We start from the raw sequence: 16,739 nt of genomic DNA, 5'->3' as shown, positions 1-16,739 counted from the left end.
AAGGGAAGGGAAGAGAAAAGAAGAGAAGGAAGAGAAGAGAGAAGAGAAGAGAAGAGAAGAGAAGAGAAGAGAAGAGAAGAGAAGAGAAGAGAAGAAGAGAAGAGAAGAGAAGAGAAGAGAAGAGAAGAGAAGAGAAGAGAAAGAAGAGAAGAAGAAAAAAAGGAAAACTGGTCAATCTTCAGAGAGGGAGCAATTCACTCACTCCTATGTGTCTGTGGAATTTACTGCTTAGCTGTAGTGTCCTCTGTTTGGGTGAAGGTAGGAGAGGCATAGGACTTTATATCCAAGACTATTCTGCATGGCTTCATTTAGTCACAATATTTAATATATGTCTTTTAAGATTCCAAGTATGGTGGGCAGTTGTCCTGATCCAGCAACCCACCATTATCTATATTTTGCTTGATCTATGAGTCTCTTTCAGATTGATTTTGGTTTCAGGGTGTACGTCCTCCCCTTTCTTCCAATTACCTGTGTTTTTAGTTGAATGTCTCTGAGTAGCTCTGAATGAGGCTACCCTTCTATTCAGCCATGCTGTCTCCTCTCTCGGTGGTGTCAGTTGTTCTAAGGTGGTGCTCTTTAGGGGCACTGCACTTGCCCTGATGGGCTGGGAGCCTGGGGATCTGTGTTCTGGCTTTCTCTCTGATTGTCTTATCACCCTTTTGCTGAACAAACAGCAGCAACTGCACCTCTCATCTCCTTGTTCGATGCACCTGCCAAAGTGAGGTTCTGTTTTATTTACTTAATCATCACTTTCTTAAAAAAAAAAAATGATTATGATGTTAAAAGTACTTTTCAAACCACAAAGCCAGATGTCTTCTTGGTCCTAATACACCCCACCTAAGGAAGGTTCCCACACTGCCTCCCACTTCTCACAATTGTGAAGGTCTGTGATTCTGAGTGAAGCATGGTAGCTCACAAGCAAGTTTTATTGTTTCAAATTGAATCATGTCTTGTAGGTAAGTAGAAAGAACACTGATGTATTCTCTCCCCAGAAAGAATACAAAATATCACATGAGATTTCTGTAATGAGATGACCATATCAGATCTGAAAAATTGGAGAGTGACAGAGGTTAGAATGCAAAAGGCCAAAGCAGCTGAAAGTTGATAGTGAAGTTAAGTTCACCTTCCTGTGTTTTATTTCAGGGATCCCAGCAGCAAGAAGAGGTAGTGGCTGTACAATGAAGCCATGGTTTAGTTCTTAGTCCTCTGTCAAGGGGCATCTTGATAGTCTAGAATGAGCAGGAAGGGTTGGATTCTACTCAGCCATGCCAGCAGTGTGACCTTGGGCTGTGACAGTTGCACTTTTCCTGAAGGAGGAACAATACCTGAATGGCTGTGGGAAGGAATGAATTAAATGATATAACAAATGTGAGGTGTGTAACAAGGAGCAGAGCATCTAGTAGGTGTTCAGCAAATGAGTACTGAATGTTGAATCTAAAAGGAAGGAGGATCTATTTCTATGGTTTGTACCTTTGAATGCTGTCCCCTGATAGTGGAGATGGACTTTGATGTTCACTTTAAATGGCTGTGGTAAAAAATAAAGTTCCATGCTCTTTGATCAGGCGTGGCAAACTGTTTACAGCCCATGAGCCAAATCTGGGGCCTTTTCTGTTTTTGTAAATAAAGTTTTATTGCAGAAAAAGTTTTCGGATTTCATATTATATAGAATAGATCTTTCAGCAGATTTTTTTTAACATTTAAAAATGCATTTTTCTTAAGAACTGCTATGGATTGGACTGAATTATGTCCCCACAAAATCCGTAGGCTGAGGCCTTAACTTCCAGTGTGATGCTATCTGAAGGTGGGGTTGTTGGGGAGATAAGTCTCATAAAGGTGTGGTCCCATGGCATTAGTGCCCTTAGGAAAAGAGACACTAGAGATCTCCCTTTCTTTTTCCTATCAAGTGAGGATAAGATGAGAAGCCAGGAAAAGATCCCTCCCCAGAAACCAACCATGTCAGCCCCTTGGTCTTGGATTTCTAGCCTTCAGAACTGTTAGAAAATAAATTTTCATTTCTAAAAGCCACCTGGTCTAAGGTATTTGGCCTTGGGAGTCCTGGTGGGCTAATACAAGAATTCTAATAAGTCTTTAGATCTCCAGCAAAACTCAGCATATCTAAAACCATCCTGGTCTGCTTTTGCAACTGAATGTGCTTATGAGCCCTCTGTGGCTTGTCAGTACCATTAGCAGAGGGATGCACCTTACATCTGCTGAAGGTGTATCTCCAACCTATCAGTGCATTTAGATGCAGCAAGTTGATAAACAGACCTACATGTGGGCTCAGCCACATCACCTTTCTATACAAGGCCATGGTGTATCACTGTGATTTCTCTCTGCCTCACATTGAATATTAAAAGCCTTTCATTCTTCTTGTTGTTTATCTTTATAACTTTTGCTAAGCTATACCTAAAAGGACAGATTAGAAGAACAATTTTGCAAGTAAAAAGCTGAGATGTTAAATCCAATTAAACACATGAATGAGATTTGGAATCAAAATGGTCTTGGGAACCCTGAACTGGTGGGTTCTCATGGGGTGCAAAGAGACTAGGACAGCCTTCCCTTCAGACACGGGAAGGTGGAAGGGAGGGCATTTTACTGTTGAAAAAAATACACTGATAAAGAGAAAAGCCTGCTCAGTCACCACTTGCTTTCCAAGTGGACTCCAGAATACAATTTTCCTACCTTGAAGCAATTATTGGGGCTTTTCCAGACCCCTCTGCCACTGCATAGCTCTGTGCTTTCTAATTAGCATAATTCAGGATGGGACCAGATGGCAGGTTGAGCATTGCATAAGGAATTGTTCTGTATATGAATAAGTGCCTACTTAGCGTGTAAGTGGGTTATTAGTGATTTGAAGTGACAAAATTCAAAACAACATCCAACAGCCGTTTGGCACAGCCATGTCTGACTAGACTTTGCCTGCTAAGAAGCTCATGTTAAGAGTGTTCTAACAGTTAGCTATCAGTAAACGCCAACAGCCCTTCTCTGAACACACTTCTTTAAAAATAAGAGTAACAACATAAAAGTTACAAATTTAAAATTTATACTGGCATAACATTTGAAATGAGGCATAAGATTTGCTGTCTACTATACCCTTTTGAGTGGGGACAAATAACTTAGGCCGTGCAAACAACTGTCAGTGGAAATTTGGGTCTCCTGATTCCAAAGCTGATGCCAAGTCAAGCTGACTGGAGGAGTCATCTACAACGTCTCTAGTGAGGATTCTGGAATCAGATAGACTCAGTGGACCTCCTGGCTACATTGACTCCTAACAGTGTAACCTGATGGGCAAAGTTCTCTTTGGTAAAAAGCAATGGTACCTGTGACACCTATCTCAGAGGTTGTCCTACACATGATATCGATTACTGGGAGCCAAGTGCTTAATTCAGAAAGGATCCTCAGCGAAGTACCTGGCCCTTTCCCTTTCTACGCATGCCACCCAATAGAGTCCTGCCCTCTCCCTGGCCCTGGGTTAGGCTGACGGCTATACTAGGAATAAATAAGACTCTCTCCTCCCTGCAAAGGACTGCCCACCAGAGCTGCCTTCATCCATTTCTCATATTTTTTCTTTCTTGATACCCAAGCAAACTTATTGCTACATCTGAAACTCAGCTCTCCCAATTTAGTCTGTTTTCTCCCTGTAAATGACAGTCTCAGTGCAGGTAGCTGTGTCCCTCCTGTCCTGAAGCTCCTCTTTCTCCTCCTCAGAAAACACATCCTCACATTTTAGCTTATGCCTGATCCAGGTGATATCATTTGAGAAAGAGGGCATACTCTGTGATTGGCTCTTTCCAGATAGCCAAAGATGCAGCCCTGCAGTACGAAAGCTTGCAGAAGGTAAAAATGGAAGATTTCATAGGATTTACTTCTCTGTCTTGGGAACAGTATGTGCTTTTCTGTGTGACCCAGGAGGGCCCTATGTTACCTATATCTTGGGTGATAGGAGATAGGTGGGGATTGTAGGAGGTCCAGCCCTGAGCTAGCCTTTTGTCCAGGTGGCTCAGTGAGGTAGTGGTAGCTTTGTGTAATCCTCCACCTCCGTCTGCCAGCCTGCACTGGCCCTTCAGCAGGTGGCCAGTTTCCCCCTTCCCTGGATAGCCCATCTCTGCCTGTTCCAGTCTCTGGAGCTGAACCCAACTAGGAGTAAACGTTTCCTGGCAACACAGAAGAGCCAACCTTGTTAAGTCAGCAAGGTCAAGTTCATACATCATTCCAATTTAACAGTTTGTTAGAAGACTCCACAACATGGTTGGAAGCCAACCATAGATACTTTGTGATGGTTATTTTCCTGCTAACAAAGGAGTCTTTCATTTAAACAAAATGAAATCACCTTTTTAATAGAGATTTAATACACACAAAAGTAAAGAGAACTGAATACTGAGGCCCATGTGCCCTCTGCCCAGCTTCACTAATTATTAGTGTTTTGCCAACCTTATTTCATCTGTCTGGTTCCTCCACCCATTCTGTTTTTGTTTTTGATGGAATGTTTTAAAGCAAATCTTAGGTTTCCCATAAATTCACCCATAACTATTTCAGTATGAGTATCTAAGAAGATAAAGACATTTAAAAATATAATGATAATGCCCCAATTATACGTAACAAAGTTCATAGTATTACTCAGATCCTGATTCTAGCTGCTTTTCAGCTGGTCAGTTGGCTATGGATAAGTGGTCTTTGTGGTCTTATTACGAAAGATCTCCTAAGGTCTTTTCAGGACAATCTGCAAAAACTTTAACATAAATTGAAACTACAAAAGGCTTGTAAGAAGAGTGCAAAGAATTTCCATTTATGTTTCATCTGTATTTCCCAAATGTTAATATTTTACCATATGGCTACTGTACATCTCTCTGTACCTGTGCCTGTAATCTCCCCTGAATTCTGAGTATATTGTAGACATAATGATTCTTTATCCATAAATATTATCTTACATAACTATAAGGCAGTGATCAAACTTGGGAAATGAACACTGATACAGTGCTATTATCTACTCTCCAGACTTTATGGAGGTTTTTCCAATTGATATATTGTATTCTTTATAGCAAAAGGAAACCCTGGATTGTGTCAGTTGTCACATCCTTTCATTCTTTAACCTGAAAGAGTTCCTGAGTCTCTGTGTTGTATAACATTGATATCTTTGGAAAGTTCTGGTCAGCTATTTGGCGGTTTAGGATTATTTAATAATTCCTCCTGGTATATTTCAGTTTATACTTTTCTCACAAAAAAGCACAGGAGTGATTTTTCTTCTCTCCAGTTCATTGTATCAGGAGGCATAGAGTGTTGCATTGTTACAGTTTTGTTGATGTTAAATTTGATCACTTGGGTAAGATAAAATCTGCTAGATTTCTCTACTATAGTGTTACTGTTTTTCTCTTAGCAGAATCTTGCGAGGAGGTACTTTAAGACTATGCAAATATAGTGATGATTCTCAAACTTTCTTTTCCATGATTTTACTATTCTATAACTCTTGTCTGAACCAATACTTAATGATAGTGGTCAAAGGGTTATTTTCTAAGTGTATTATTTCTTTTCCATTTATTAATTAGAGTTCTATAAGGAAATTTTTCCTCTCTGTTCAGTTTATTTATTTATAACAGTGTGGATTCTTGCTTTTTATTTTTTAAAAATAGGATTTATTATTTATTTATTTATTATTACTTTATTGGGGTACCATGGATTGAACCCAGGGCTTTTGCAGGAAACTATACCCATAGCCCTCCCCCACCTTTTTTTCCTGAGACATCTCAGCTAAGTTGTCCACACTGGGTTTGAACTTTCAGTCCTCCTGCATCAGCCTTCCAGAGTGCTGGAATTACAGGTGTGTACTATCACACCTGGCTTTATTTTTGTGCTCAAATTCCTTAAGATCCAGTCAGTGGGATTCCCTCCAAACTCACTTTGTTTCCTATTTGACATGTTCCTTTTATTTTTATTACCTTTTTATTTTCTGGCATGACAAAATGGTATAGGTTAGTTTCACTTTTCCTGCTCCACTCAAATCTTCAATTTTTCCAAGGAGTTCTGGAGAATGGCATTTCAAAACTAATATTTGATCAGTGGGTGAGCTCACTGGTACTCTTAGGCCTTGTTAGGAAACAGAGCTGGAAAACAGATGATACACATTTATCTGTTTATCTATCTATCTATCTATCTATATCTATCTATCTATCTATCATCTATCATCTATCATCCCATGATAGGTTGTGTGGTCTTTGTTTTTTTTTTTTTTTTTTTTTTTTTTTTTGAGACAGGGTCTCGCTATGCAGTTCAGGCTAGCCTTAAGCTCACTTTGTAGCCCAGTCTGGCCTCAAACTCACAGTGATCCTCCTGCCTCAGCCTCCTAAGTGCTAGGATTACAGGTGTGCGCCACCACACCTGGCCTTGTGTGGTCTTATTATGTAACGTTTCTTTAATCCAACACTGGAGAGTTCATTTTATTCTTCTTTCCATAATTATAACCTCAATCTCACATAGTGAGAAACCTGACTTCTACAGTCTACAAGACATTTATTTATATCCTCAACCTTGAATGTCCAGCAAGTGTTTTCAGAAATGCGCTAACCCACACTGATGTAAAAGAGAAGCCTATTAAGTGCAGTTAAATGTTTGTTCAAAATTCTTTCTCTCTTTAGCTTGAGAACAAAGCAGTCTTCATACTATGTTCAAATGTTACTGGGTTAATTTCTTGGAGGTAATTATGTTATTCAAACCTTTTCTATTGAAATATTTTTCTTCATTAGTTTCTGTTTGTGTTCCATTTTTGGATTTCTCCCTGTCCTTAATGATGTTATTTTAGGCATATGAAATTCACATAATTCTTAAAATCAGATCTATTCAAAAAGTCATGCTCAGAAAAGTGCCATTCTGTCCTCCATCACAATTTTTCTATCTTTCTTATTTTAGTCTCAGTGCTGTCCTGTAGGTAACCAATTTCAGTGGTCCCTTGCTAATCTGGCTTGCATTTAATTTTTCACAAATAACAAGATAGGTACACATTTCTTATTTCCCTTTCTTCCCTACACTAATTTGAGAGAGAAAAATGACAAACACTATAGATTCCTTTGCACTATTAAATAACACTTTAAAGCATTTAAGACCTTGTATTTAGTTCATCCTTGCATTTTTTTAACCTGACCTTCTGTGACTAGAGGGCTTTTGGAATTCTAAATTCACTGAAGCAAAACTATATAAAAAATTAGACAGTTGTTAATTTTTAAAAGAGGTCTTTGTGCTCTGCCAGACAAGCTTTCTGAACCAAGAATTTCAGAAGCATCCCCCAGCCCACCACAGATAGAAACCACCCGAGCACAAGACTGTTGTTCAAGAAGTTAGTCTCTCAGCCAGAAGTCTTTTCCTGTTAACAGACCCGCACACTTAGAAATAAAATAACCAGGGTCTGGACCAACCAACTTCTGGGAATTTTGTAAGTTTTCAGATTTAAAGGAAAAATCAAACAGGTGGTCTTTCTACACAAGGCTTCCATTGTCAGTTGATTATAGCTTTGCTTGCCTTGCATCCAGCATGGTCCTCTTGGGAGAGGCCCCTCCGAGAACAAAGGCTTTGGGGACCTGCGCTTTTCCTGGCTAGTCACAGGAAGCACCTGCTCTGAGTGTCATCTGCAGGCTGCAGATCACAGCTGTATTTTCTCAGCTTGCATATGCTAGATTTAGAAGGAAGGGAAGGAGAGGAAGATGGAAGAAGGAGCACTTTCATACCAGTTCATTTATTTTTATTTATCTCAGGAAATCATAAGCGTTGGAAAGGACCTGAGTACAATTTATTTCAGTTTACTTAGGAGTTAGCAGGTATCTTCTGGTTACTAGCATAGTCAAGATTCCCTGCATCTACCTAGGATGGACCCACAAACAAAGAACCCAGTGGAGGCAATTAACACAGACCATGACCACATCCAACCCTGCCCTCTGAGCTTTGTCTAAATTCAGAAGATCCAGCTAAGAATTTTTGGGAAAGATATATATCTCATCTCTGACAAGAGATACTATGTCCTTCTTGGATAACAGAACAATTGTCACCCCAAAGTTCTGGCTGCAGAGAATCTGCTATCTGAGGAAAGAAGCGGAAGCTGGGAAGTACCCAGACCTCCTTGTGACCCCTGTCAGGGATTCATTCCTGGAGAGCTCAGCAGACATGGAATGCCCCTTTCCTGTGAATTCCAGATCTAGCCAGAGGATCGCAGAGTCTATCAAGGATGAAGCCATTGTACTGTGAAGCCTGAGGGTCGCTCATTAACCTGGGCATTCTGAACCTTCTCTGCTTCCCAGGACTCATTTGAGTTACAACCCCACCATAAATAAGAAAGTGTTTTCCCCAGGAGCTCCGGCTGGCAGCATAAACGTGTACCCCGTTCCCACATCAGTGATGACAGCCCATAAGCAGCTATTGCCTTTGGGAGATCCTTGTTTTTCTACTGCTGCCCAGGAGGCTGCAGGGTATAGTACTGAAAGCACTGAATTTAGAATTATAGTCTCTTCAGTAAATCTGGTCTCTGCTACTCTGTACAATTGAGGTCAGTTCACAAAGCTCACAGCCTCAGGGAGCTCATCTGAAAAAAGGGGGACATGATTATAAGATCATCCACCTTCCAAGATTTTGACAAATACTGAGTAAAAGAACATGACTCATGGGTGTTGCAGAAAATAGACTATTCTTTAAAAATATTTGCTGTCCGAATAGTGGAGTCAGGGGTCGGGGAGAAATAAGCATCAGTCCTCACCTACTCTCAGGAACTCATCAAACACCTGTTTTGTGTCTAGCTCAGAAAACGTGTAGGATGAGTGTGCGGCCCACTGGTGTCACTCTAAAGTTAAGAAGGGGAAAAATGTACCACTTAAGGAGAACAAATTCAGTATGACTTGGGGTAGTCAGCGACATCTTCTGGAGAATATAATGTAAAAACCAGACTTTGAAGGGAGACTAAGGTCTGATAAGGCAAAGAGAGAAAGGAAGGTCTTGTGGACATTGGCTATCATCTTTTAGCTGAACCAGGAGAACATAGCCTTGGAGTTGTCTTTGCACTGGGATATTAAATCTTTCTCAGAGGTAGCTTTGGATTACACTTTAAACTGCTATATTTGAAGATGTTGGAGGTGATGGGGAAGATGGCAGAGAGCCATTCTGTGCTCTTCCCAGAGTAAACCTTGATCTGAGCACTGGATTCAGTGGTGAAGAGGGTACAGTATCTCTGCACACCCTCCTTGGGTATAGGGAAATACATGCCATGGATGCCATGGGAAAGATGAGGTGAGGTTGAAAGAAACTCATGATTAATAAGCACCTAAGGCTGTGGTGGGTTCCCTATGATGGCTTTCTGCCAGTGATGTTATTATTGGCATTCACTCATGAGCAAGGTAAAGGCTTAGACAGTAGCTCAGTTAAGAATCTTGTGGATTTGAATGCATTCTAGGTCAAAGAAGGCCACTCAAGGGAGAAAAATAAACTTCAGGGGAGGGGCTGGGGATTTAGCTCAGCGGCAAAAGCGCCTGCCTGGCAAGTGCAAGGTCGTGAGTTCGGTTCCCAGTACTGGAGAAAAACCAAAAAAAAACCAAAAAAACAAAAATAAACTTCAGGGGAGTTTGTTGTGCATACGCTTTGCATTCTACAGGTGTGTCCCCAGAAGCCATTCTGAAGCTCTTTGGAGAATACTTCTTTAAATTCTGTAAGATGTCTGGCTATGACCAGATGCTGCGGACACTGGGAGGGAATCTCACGGAGTTTATCGAAAACCTAGATGCCCTCCATAGTTACCTCGCCCTGTCTTATCAGGTAACACTGTCAGAGCTGGTCTTGATGATCCAGAGAGAAAGCACTTGCTCAGTGTTTTTGGGCAATCTTTTCCCTCCCCTTTAAAAGGAGTAGGTCCAAGGCAACTGCTTCTCCTCTTATGCTCCAGAATTTTTGGTCCCTGGAGTCAGTAGCCCAAGAATTATCTTGGAAAAGAAAAGGAAAAGAAATATCTGTTGGCATCTTTGTAAACTGGCTGACAAAAACTATCAAAGAGAGGTTCAGCGTTGTGATGAGGGATGGACTCTTCAGTGTGGCCAGTGTAGGCTTAAAAATGAAATCTAGGAGGCTGTTCCCAATGGGGACAAAGGCTGGAAAACAGCCAGGTTTCAGTAGATTTGCAAAATCTCTCCTAAGGTTTTCTGGCCTGGCTGGAGCTGATAAATAGCTTATGCAGCCAAATTCATGTTATCCAAGTATCAGAAGGAAAGACTTGACAGGACTGAGAGCCAGAATCGGAAATCATCCAATTCTGATTAACCCACAGGGTGACTGATTGAAGCGTTAAGAAACTAATTTCCCTACTGGGATATGTTCTTCTGGAGTTCATGCCTTGGTTTCTTCCTTGTAAAGTCACTGGAAATTCAGACACCTAGACTCTTTTCTTTGATAGGTAAGAAAGCGCTTTACTGAAAAGACAAAGTAGTATTCACACATCATAGTAGTAGTTTATTATTTTATGTAAGATAGTTTATATTTACTTTTAAGGCCCTTTATAGCTTCCCTATTTGTATATTTCATGTTCCTAACCACCTTTGCAGGGTTGTTATGTGGATAATGCAGTATTATTTATGCTAATATGCCCCAGTAACTATTTTGCACTCTTATAGATGTTATACAGGAAAACCCATATTTGGCATAAGGAATCAGAGTTTTGAAAACTTTAACGGACTTTAAGTAAAATGAGTGTTCGGGCCTGTTCTGTTGTTATCATGTGAACTTCTTGGGGATATGAGTGAGAAGACCCCTGGCTGTAGGGTCTGATGGGCTTCTACCACTGTCTGACATGTTCTGCAACTTACAGGCTGTGTAATCCTGGACATGCGAGTTATATGTTAAAGGTGCAGAGGAGAAGAAGGCCAGCTGAGAAAACTTGTATAAGCAACCATGGTTATTTATTCATTCCTGTGAGAGTGGGCTGAGTTTGGAGAGCAAAATCAGCAGGAAGTGAAGGTAGAACAAAGAATTTAAAGGAGAAAACAGGAGTTTGCTGCCTTGAGGAACTTGGGGCAGAGATAGTGTGGTTGTGCTTCTCTTAATGGGCAGGGCAGATGAGAGTGTGGTCCCATTTCTCTGAATGGGAGGTGCAGATGGACAGGGCTTTGTTCTTCTGTGGTTTTCTGCAGTGCCTGCTGGTAACGGCCTCCCCCGTTGGGCACAACAAATTGTCCTCTCTGAACCTCAGGTTTTTACCATTACTTATTTAATAAGTATTTATTGAATGCCCAGTATTTACTGCATACTTTTTAAAACATTGGACACAGAGACAAAAAGGGATAATAGGAGCTAAATAACTTACCTACTTCATAATGACGTGTGAATTAAAGGAGATAACATATAAAAACCCTTGGCACTGTAACAGGCACTTCTATAAATAATAATTCTTCCTTCTTCCTTTTTTCTCTGTTCACTAAGGCAAGTTTTAAAATTACAAGAATTTTCATGGCAATCTTTTATAAAATTTCTTTCTAAAATGCAGAACAATTAGAATATAAAGAAATACATTTAGTTTCTTCAATAAACTTGCATTATATGTTTAAATATAAAATCTTTCACTTGAAATTTGGTAATTTATTGATTTATATTCTGGGTAAATTGCTGGGTAATTTACTAATAGTCTAATTTACTAAGTTCTGGGTAAATTACTAATAGTCTTCTATAAATTCATGAAGTAAAAGACATTATGAAATGTCTTTTTTGGTTCAGATATTGTTACCATATTATTATCACTCTCATGAAGAAGAGGGGAAGGAATCAAGTTTCTGAAATCCCGTCAATTATTTTTATACCCAGTCCTGCTGCCCTTCTTCTGTTGGTCACCCACCCCATGCCCCATCCATATTGTTAGAGAAGCAATAGAATAGAAACTGTCTGGTGATTTGTGAGAACATTTTTCATATTAATGAAATAGATAAAATATTTAAATGTTATAGAAGTTGGGATAAAATCTGTGCAATAATACTTTTTTTAAAATTTCTTTTGTTTTAAAGAGAATAGTACATGAGACACAAACAAAAAAAAATAGGACAGTAGCAATATACCAGTATCACAAACATAAACAAATCAAAGCAAGAACATTCAAAGTGATACAGGGTCTCAAGACAAATTAATACAAAGCAACAGTGATTGTTACATTTCATATCGCTGTCCTCAACTACACTGCTCAGATTATTAGATGTAAGAATGAAAGATTGTTCAAACCACTAAAGAGAATAAGAAAATAATTCTTCAATAAAACCTTAGAGATAATACAGAGTTTCACTAGACAAGATGGTAGGAGTTCACCATTGTAATTCCATTGCATACTGTTACCTTCAAATCAGTTGCTCAGACCACCAGACACAAGCATGCACTGTCGATCAGAACATAAAAAACTGTGAGCATTAACTGTTCAGTTCAATACACTATCAGACAACAGCAATACAGTCCTTGCAGCTATTCATATATACATATTTATGTTTTGCCTTCTTTCTTTTATCTTCTTTCCCTCATCCCAGTCTCATCCCAGTTGTTCCTTCCTTTGAGCAATTTCTTTCCCTTTCCTATCATCTGTTGTATGTTTTTAGTTTTACCTAGTCTTTCAGGTTCCTACACCAAGGAAACAATATCATGTTTACTCATCTGGATCCAATTTATTTCACTTATGAGTATGGTCTCTAGTTGCATCCATTTACCTACAAAAGCCTCGAGATTATCTTTTTTAATAAGCTGAGTAATACTCCATTGTTTAGAAATACCATAACTTTTTTATCCATTCCTCAGTGGATGAGCATCTGGGTTGTTTCCAAGATTTAGCTATAACAAATTGTGCTCTTATAAACATGGGTGCACATATATCGCTGTGGTATGATGTCTTTAATTCTTCTGGGAAAATACCCAGAAGGGGAATAGCTGGGTTAAAGGGGACTTCTAATCCTAGTTTTGTGAGGAATCTCTAAACTGATTTCCACAGTGGTTTCACCAATCTACACTCCCACCAGCAGTGGAGTAGGGTTCCTTTCTCCCCACAGCCTTTGCAGCATTTGTTATTGGTTGATTTCTTGGTGATAGCCATCCTTTCTGGGATGAGATGGAATCTCAGTGTTGTTTTAATTTGTGCAATAATACTTGATAGCAATATCAAGTACTTTATGCTAGATAAAATATTATAGATTGTCTCTTTAGGCAAGAATAAAATAAGATAATGCTGATTTTCCATAAAGCATGCACTCTTGATTATAACCATGTTTTTGTTCTTACTTTTAACTTTTACTAACTTCTAATTCTGATAGGCAGATGTTATGCTGAGCAATCTATGAATGTTGATATATCCTCTTTACATGCCTAACATTAGGGACTCTTATTTTCCCCTCTGTACATATGAGAAAACTGAAGTCCAGAAAGGTCATATATGGCCAGATATGGTGGCACATGCTTGTAATCCCACCATTTTGGAGGCTGAGACAGGAGGATTGCCATCAGGTTGAGAACAGCCTGGACTACATAGTGAGTTCAAGGCCAGTCTGGACTACATAGCAAGACTCTATTTCAAAAGACAAAAAAACAGAAAGGTCAAATATCACTTGTAAATCACTCAAGCTGTAGTGACTGAGTGAAAGCCCAAATCTAGGAGTGTTTGTCTCCAAAAACTATGTTTTGGGATGCTTGTTATCATTTTTCTTTTTCTCTCACTCTCCACTTTCAAAAATTTCCCCACTTTAATCAATAAATAAATGTATAATTGCATTACTTAGAGACTGGAGGAACTAAAAGCAAGAAGTTCTAGGACTGTCTTTGAGGAAAGTCTGGGAGGAGTTTGAGCCATAGGCAGTCGTATGCCAGAGTGCGTGGATCTCCATTTCCACCTCTGTATTCTGTTATTTTATTTTCACTATGGAGCATCTGGATAAATATTTCAGATTCACTTTTATTTCCCTCTTTTACTATATACCTTTTATATGTGCTTCCTCAAATCCCGTTTACATTTAGTCAAGATATGAACATACATACATACAAACATATGGTTTTTTTCCAGTACCAGCAATTGAACTCACAACCTCGCGCTTGCCAGCCAGGCTAAATATATGTATTTTTATCTGTGTAAATACTTTTGGTTAATAAAATAAATGTTAAGGGGGAAAAAGGAAATTCATTGGAACTTGCAGTCCTCCACCATGGAAAGGAATAGGAAAATACTTCCTTAAAGTTTTCTCTCACTCAAACTGAAAGCTGTGTTTACAGGGTGCTGAGCTGCGCATGAATCAAGCAGAAGAGAATGCTACTTCTCTCAGAGAATCTCCCAGGCAAAGTCCTCTTCCTTTGCTGACCTACCTCTCATTTATGGTGAGATGGGGGCCTATTTGAACATCAACACTTGTTCCTGAAGAAAGAGGGTTTCTTCTGATGTGTGCTTGGGGATATTTGTTTTTCAAATATATGGCTTGATACCATAGATAGTAGTAGAGCTTTCAGAGAAAGGAAGTTATCAGTATATTCCCCTTGTAAATTCTTCTGAGCCCATGATCTTGCTGTGAGTGAAGATGCCCATGGTCACTTGGTCATAGGCGAAGCATTGCAGAAACTCATTAAAATTTCCTCCCACCTGCACTGCTCTTGGAGTATGAGTGGATGTAGGATGGCATCGTTCAAAGGCTCATTTTAGGGGTCTACCATTGTTCCACCATTAATCTAGCTTTAATTTCCCTGAGCCCCAGTCTCTTCCCTTTAAAATGGGGCTAATACTTGTCACATGGAGGTACATGGGGAATTAGGTACAGAGTAAATCTCTTGACACATAGAGGCTGAAACCACGGCAGGTGCTATGTGACTTGAGAAAGTTTTGAGCTATAGTCCTATTGCTGTAGTGGATTAAGTGCTATTGTTTCACAAGGTCTTAAATTTACATAATTTGCACTCACTGGGAACACTTTTTTTTACATTAGGAGATGAATGCACCCTCATTTCGTGTGGAAAAAGGAAAAGATGGGGAAATGCTTCTCCATTACTATTCAGATAGAAGTGGTCTATGTCACATTGTACCAGGTAAGATATGCCTTCAGAGTCTAAAAGCTCTAAGGCCTCTGGAGTAGGAGGGCTTCTCTACAATTCTCCTGGATGGTGAAGGGTTGGCAGTGGGTAGGGAGCTCTTATGTATAATGTCTAAGTCCTTGCTATCTTTGTCATGACTTTCGAAGTCTTTAAGCTCTTAAAATGTTTTCAAAATACCAAAAGAAGGAATAACTTTTAATTTTCTTTTATCATTTTAAATTATGCAGGTGTTTACATAGTCATGATAATTCTACAAATACTATTTTGTATCAACTTTTTTGTATTTGGCATTATAAAAAGCATGCTTCAGTGTTTTCATAGTTTTTAAAAACACATTTTAAATTGATGCAGGTTATTTCACACCATATTGCATGATATTTCATTTCATAGTAAGTGTCTGAACTATTTCCCTATTTTGCACTTCAGTTGATACTAATATTTTGCTATTGTAAACAGTACTGGGATGAACATCTTCACATGTTCTTCTCTATATTTTACATTTTAATCCTAGAATAAATTTCCAGAGGAATTTAGAAACTTGATCCTTACTGCTTTTACAAGTGAATTTTGCTTACATTATTTCCATTCGGTCTGCTCAATGAATTAAATGCCTTCCAGAAAAACAACAACAACAGATGCTGAACTAGAAATTAGAATGGCTTGGATAAATTTGATATTCACACATGTCTAACTTAAATCTCCACATATTTTTACTTCATTAATCTGTCATAAGCTGCTTGTTTTGAGGCAGGGTCTGGGCTTGAAGAACCCTGGAAAGTCTATCAGAAGAAATAAATTGACTTTTAAATAATTTTTCTGGCACACTACCTTCTGCTATCCCTTACCAAGAGGTGTCCTTCTGCTGCAGGTATCACTGAGGCTGTGGCTAAGGACTTCTTTGACATTGATGTAACTATGGATATCCTTGACATGAATGAAGAAGTGGAGAGGACAGGGAAGAAAGAGCATGTTGTATTTCTGATTGTACAGAAGACTCACAGGCAGATGAGAAGTGCAAATCCAATCCGGTTACAAGATAGTGAGGACGTCCAGGGAAACCACAAGGTACTTGGTTTGCTATGCCTTCAGAAAACACAGTTCCCTGGGGCACAGCTACCAGTCTTGAAACAATCTATGCAAACAACGCGATTATCTGGATCTTCTAATAGCGTAATCAAGGCAGGATTTCTTAATCTTAGGATTACTGACCTTTTGGACAAGAAAATTCTTGTGATGAGCTGTCTTTTGCATTATAAGATACTTAGCAGCATCCTGGGTCTCTAGATTCTAGTAGAACCCTTCCTCTTCAGGTGTGGCAACAAAAACTATTTCCTGGAATTGCCAAAGTCCCAGGAGGGGGCAAAATCACTCCTACTTGACAACTACTGGGTTGGTATTCACTGGTCACACTCTGGAGACTCTCTGGAACATACCTTAGCCTGGCAAAATATTCACTTATAAAATTACCTGTACAAAGTGTTTGAAACTTGGACCTTGTACTATATGTCACCATCCCCCTGAAAAAAATTGGCCTGTTATGTCCCCAGTGCCCATGTGCAGCTGGAGCCAGTCACAGGTCCAGAGGTTCCTCATGCTTGGCTACTCACAGGGTGACTTTAGCCCCAGTTTAGATCCCGCCCATGTCAGAGGAGCAGCTGTCGGTGTCATGTGGCCTGTAAAATACACAGATATGC

At 39.4% G+C, this 16,739-nt stretch overlaps 1 protein-coding gene across 1 annotated transcript in view; it reads left to right on the top strand.

Annotated features, from left to right (window-relative positions):
• Positions 1–16,739, top strand: part of LOC102012676 (guanylate cyclase soluble subunit beta-2-like) — a 69,414-nt gene that overhangs the window by 28,802 nt on the left and 23,873 nt on the right. The window contains 4 exon segments of the mRNA XM_013515724.1: positions 9,516–9,522; positions 9,620–9,780; positions 14,940–15,039; positions 15,914–16,110. Coding sequence (XP_013371178.1) covers positions 9,516–9,522; positions 9,620–9,780; positions 14,940–15,039; positions 15,914–16,110 — 465 coding nt within the window.

The sequence above is a fragment of the Chinchilla lanigera genome, unplaced genomic scaffold (assembly GCF_000276665.1).
Source record: "Chinchilla lanigera isolate Chin_1 unplaced genomic scaffold, ChiLan1.0 scaffold00030, whole genome shotgun sequence".
Lineage (NCBI taxonomy): Eukaryota > Metazoa > Chordata > Mammalia > Rodentia > Chinchillidae > Chinchilla > Chinchilla lanigera.
The sequence above is the reverse complement of the archived record's forward strand: the minus strand, read 5'-3'. Positions and strand labels throughout refer to the sequence as shown.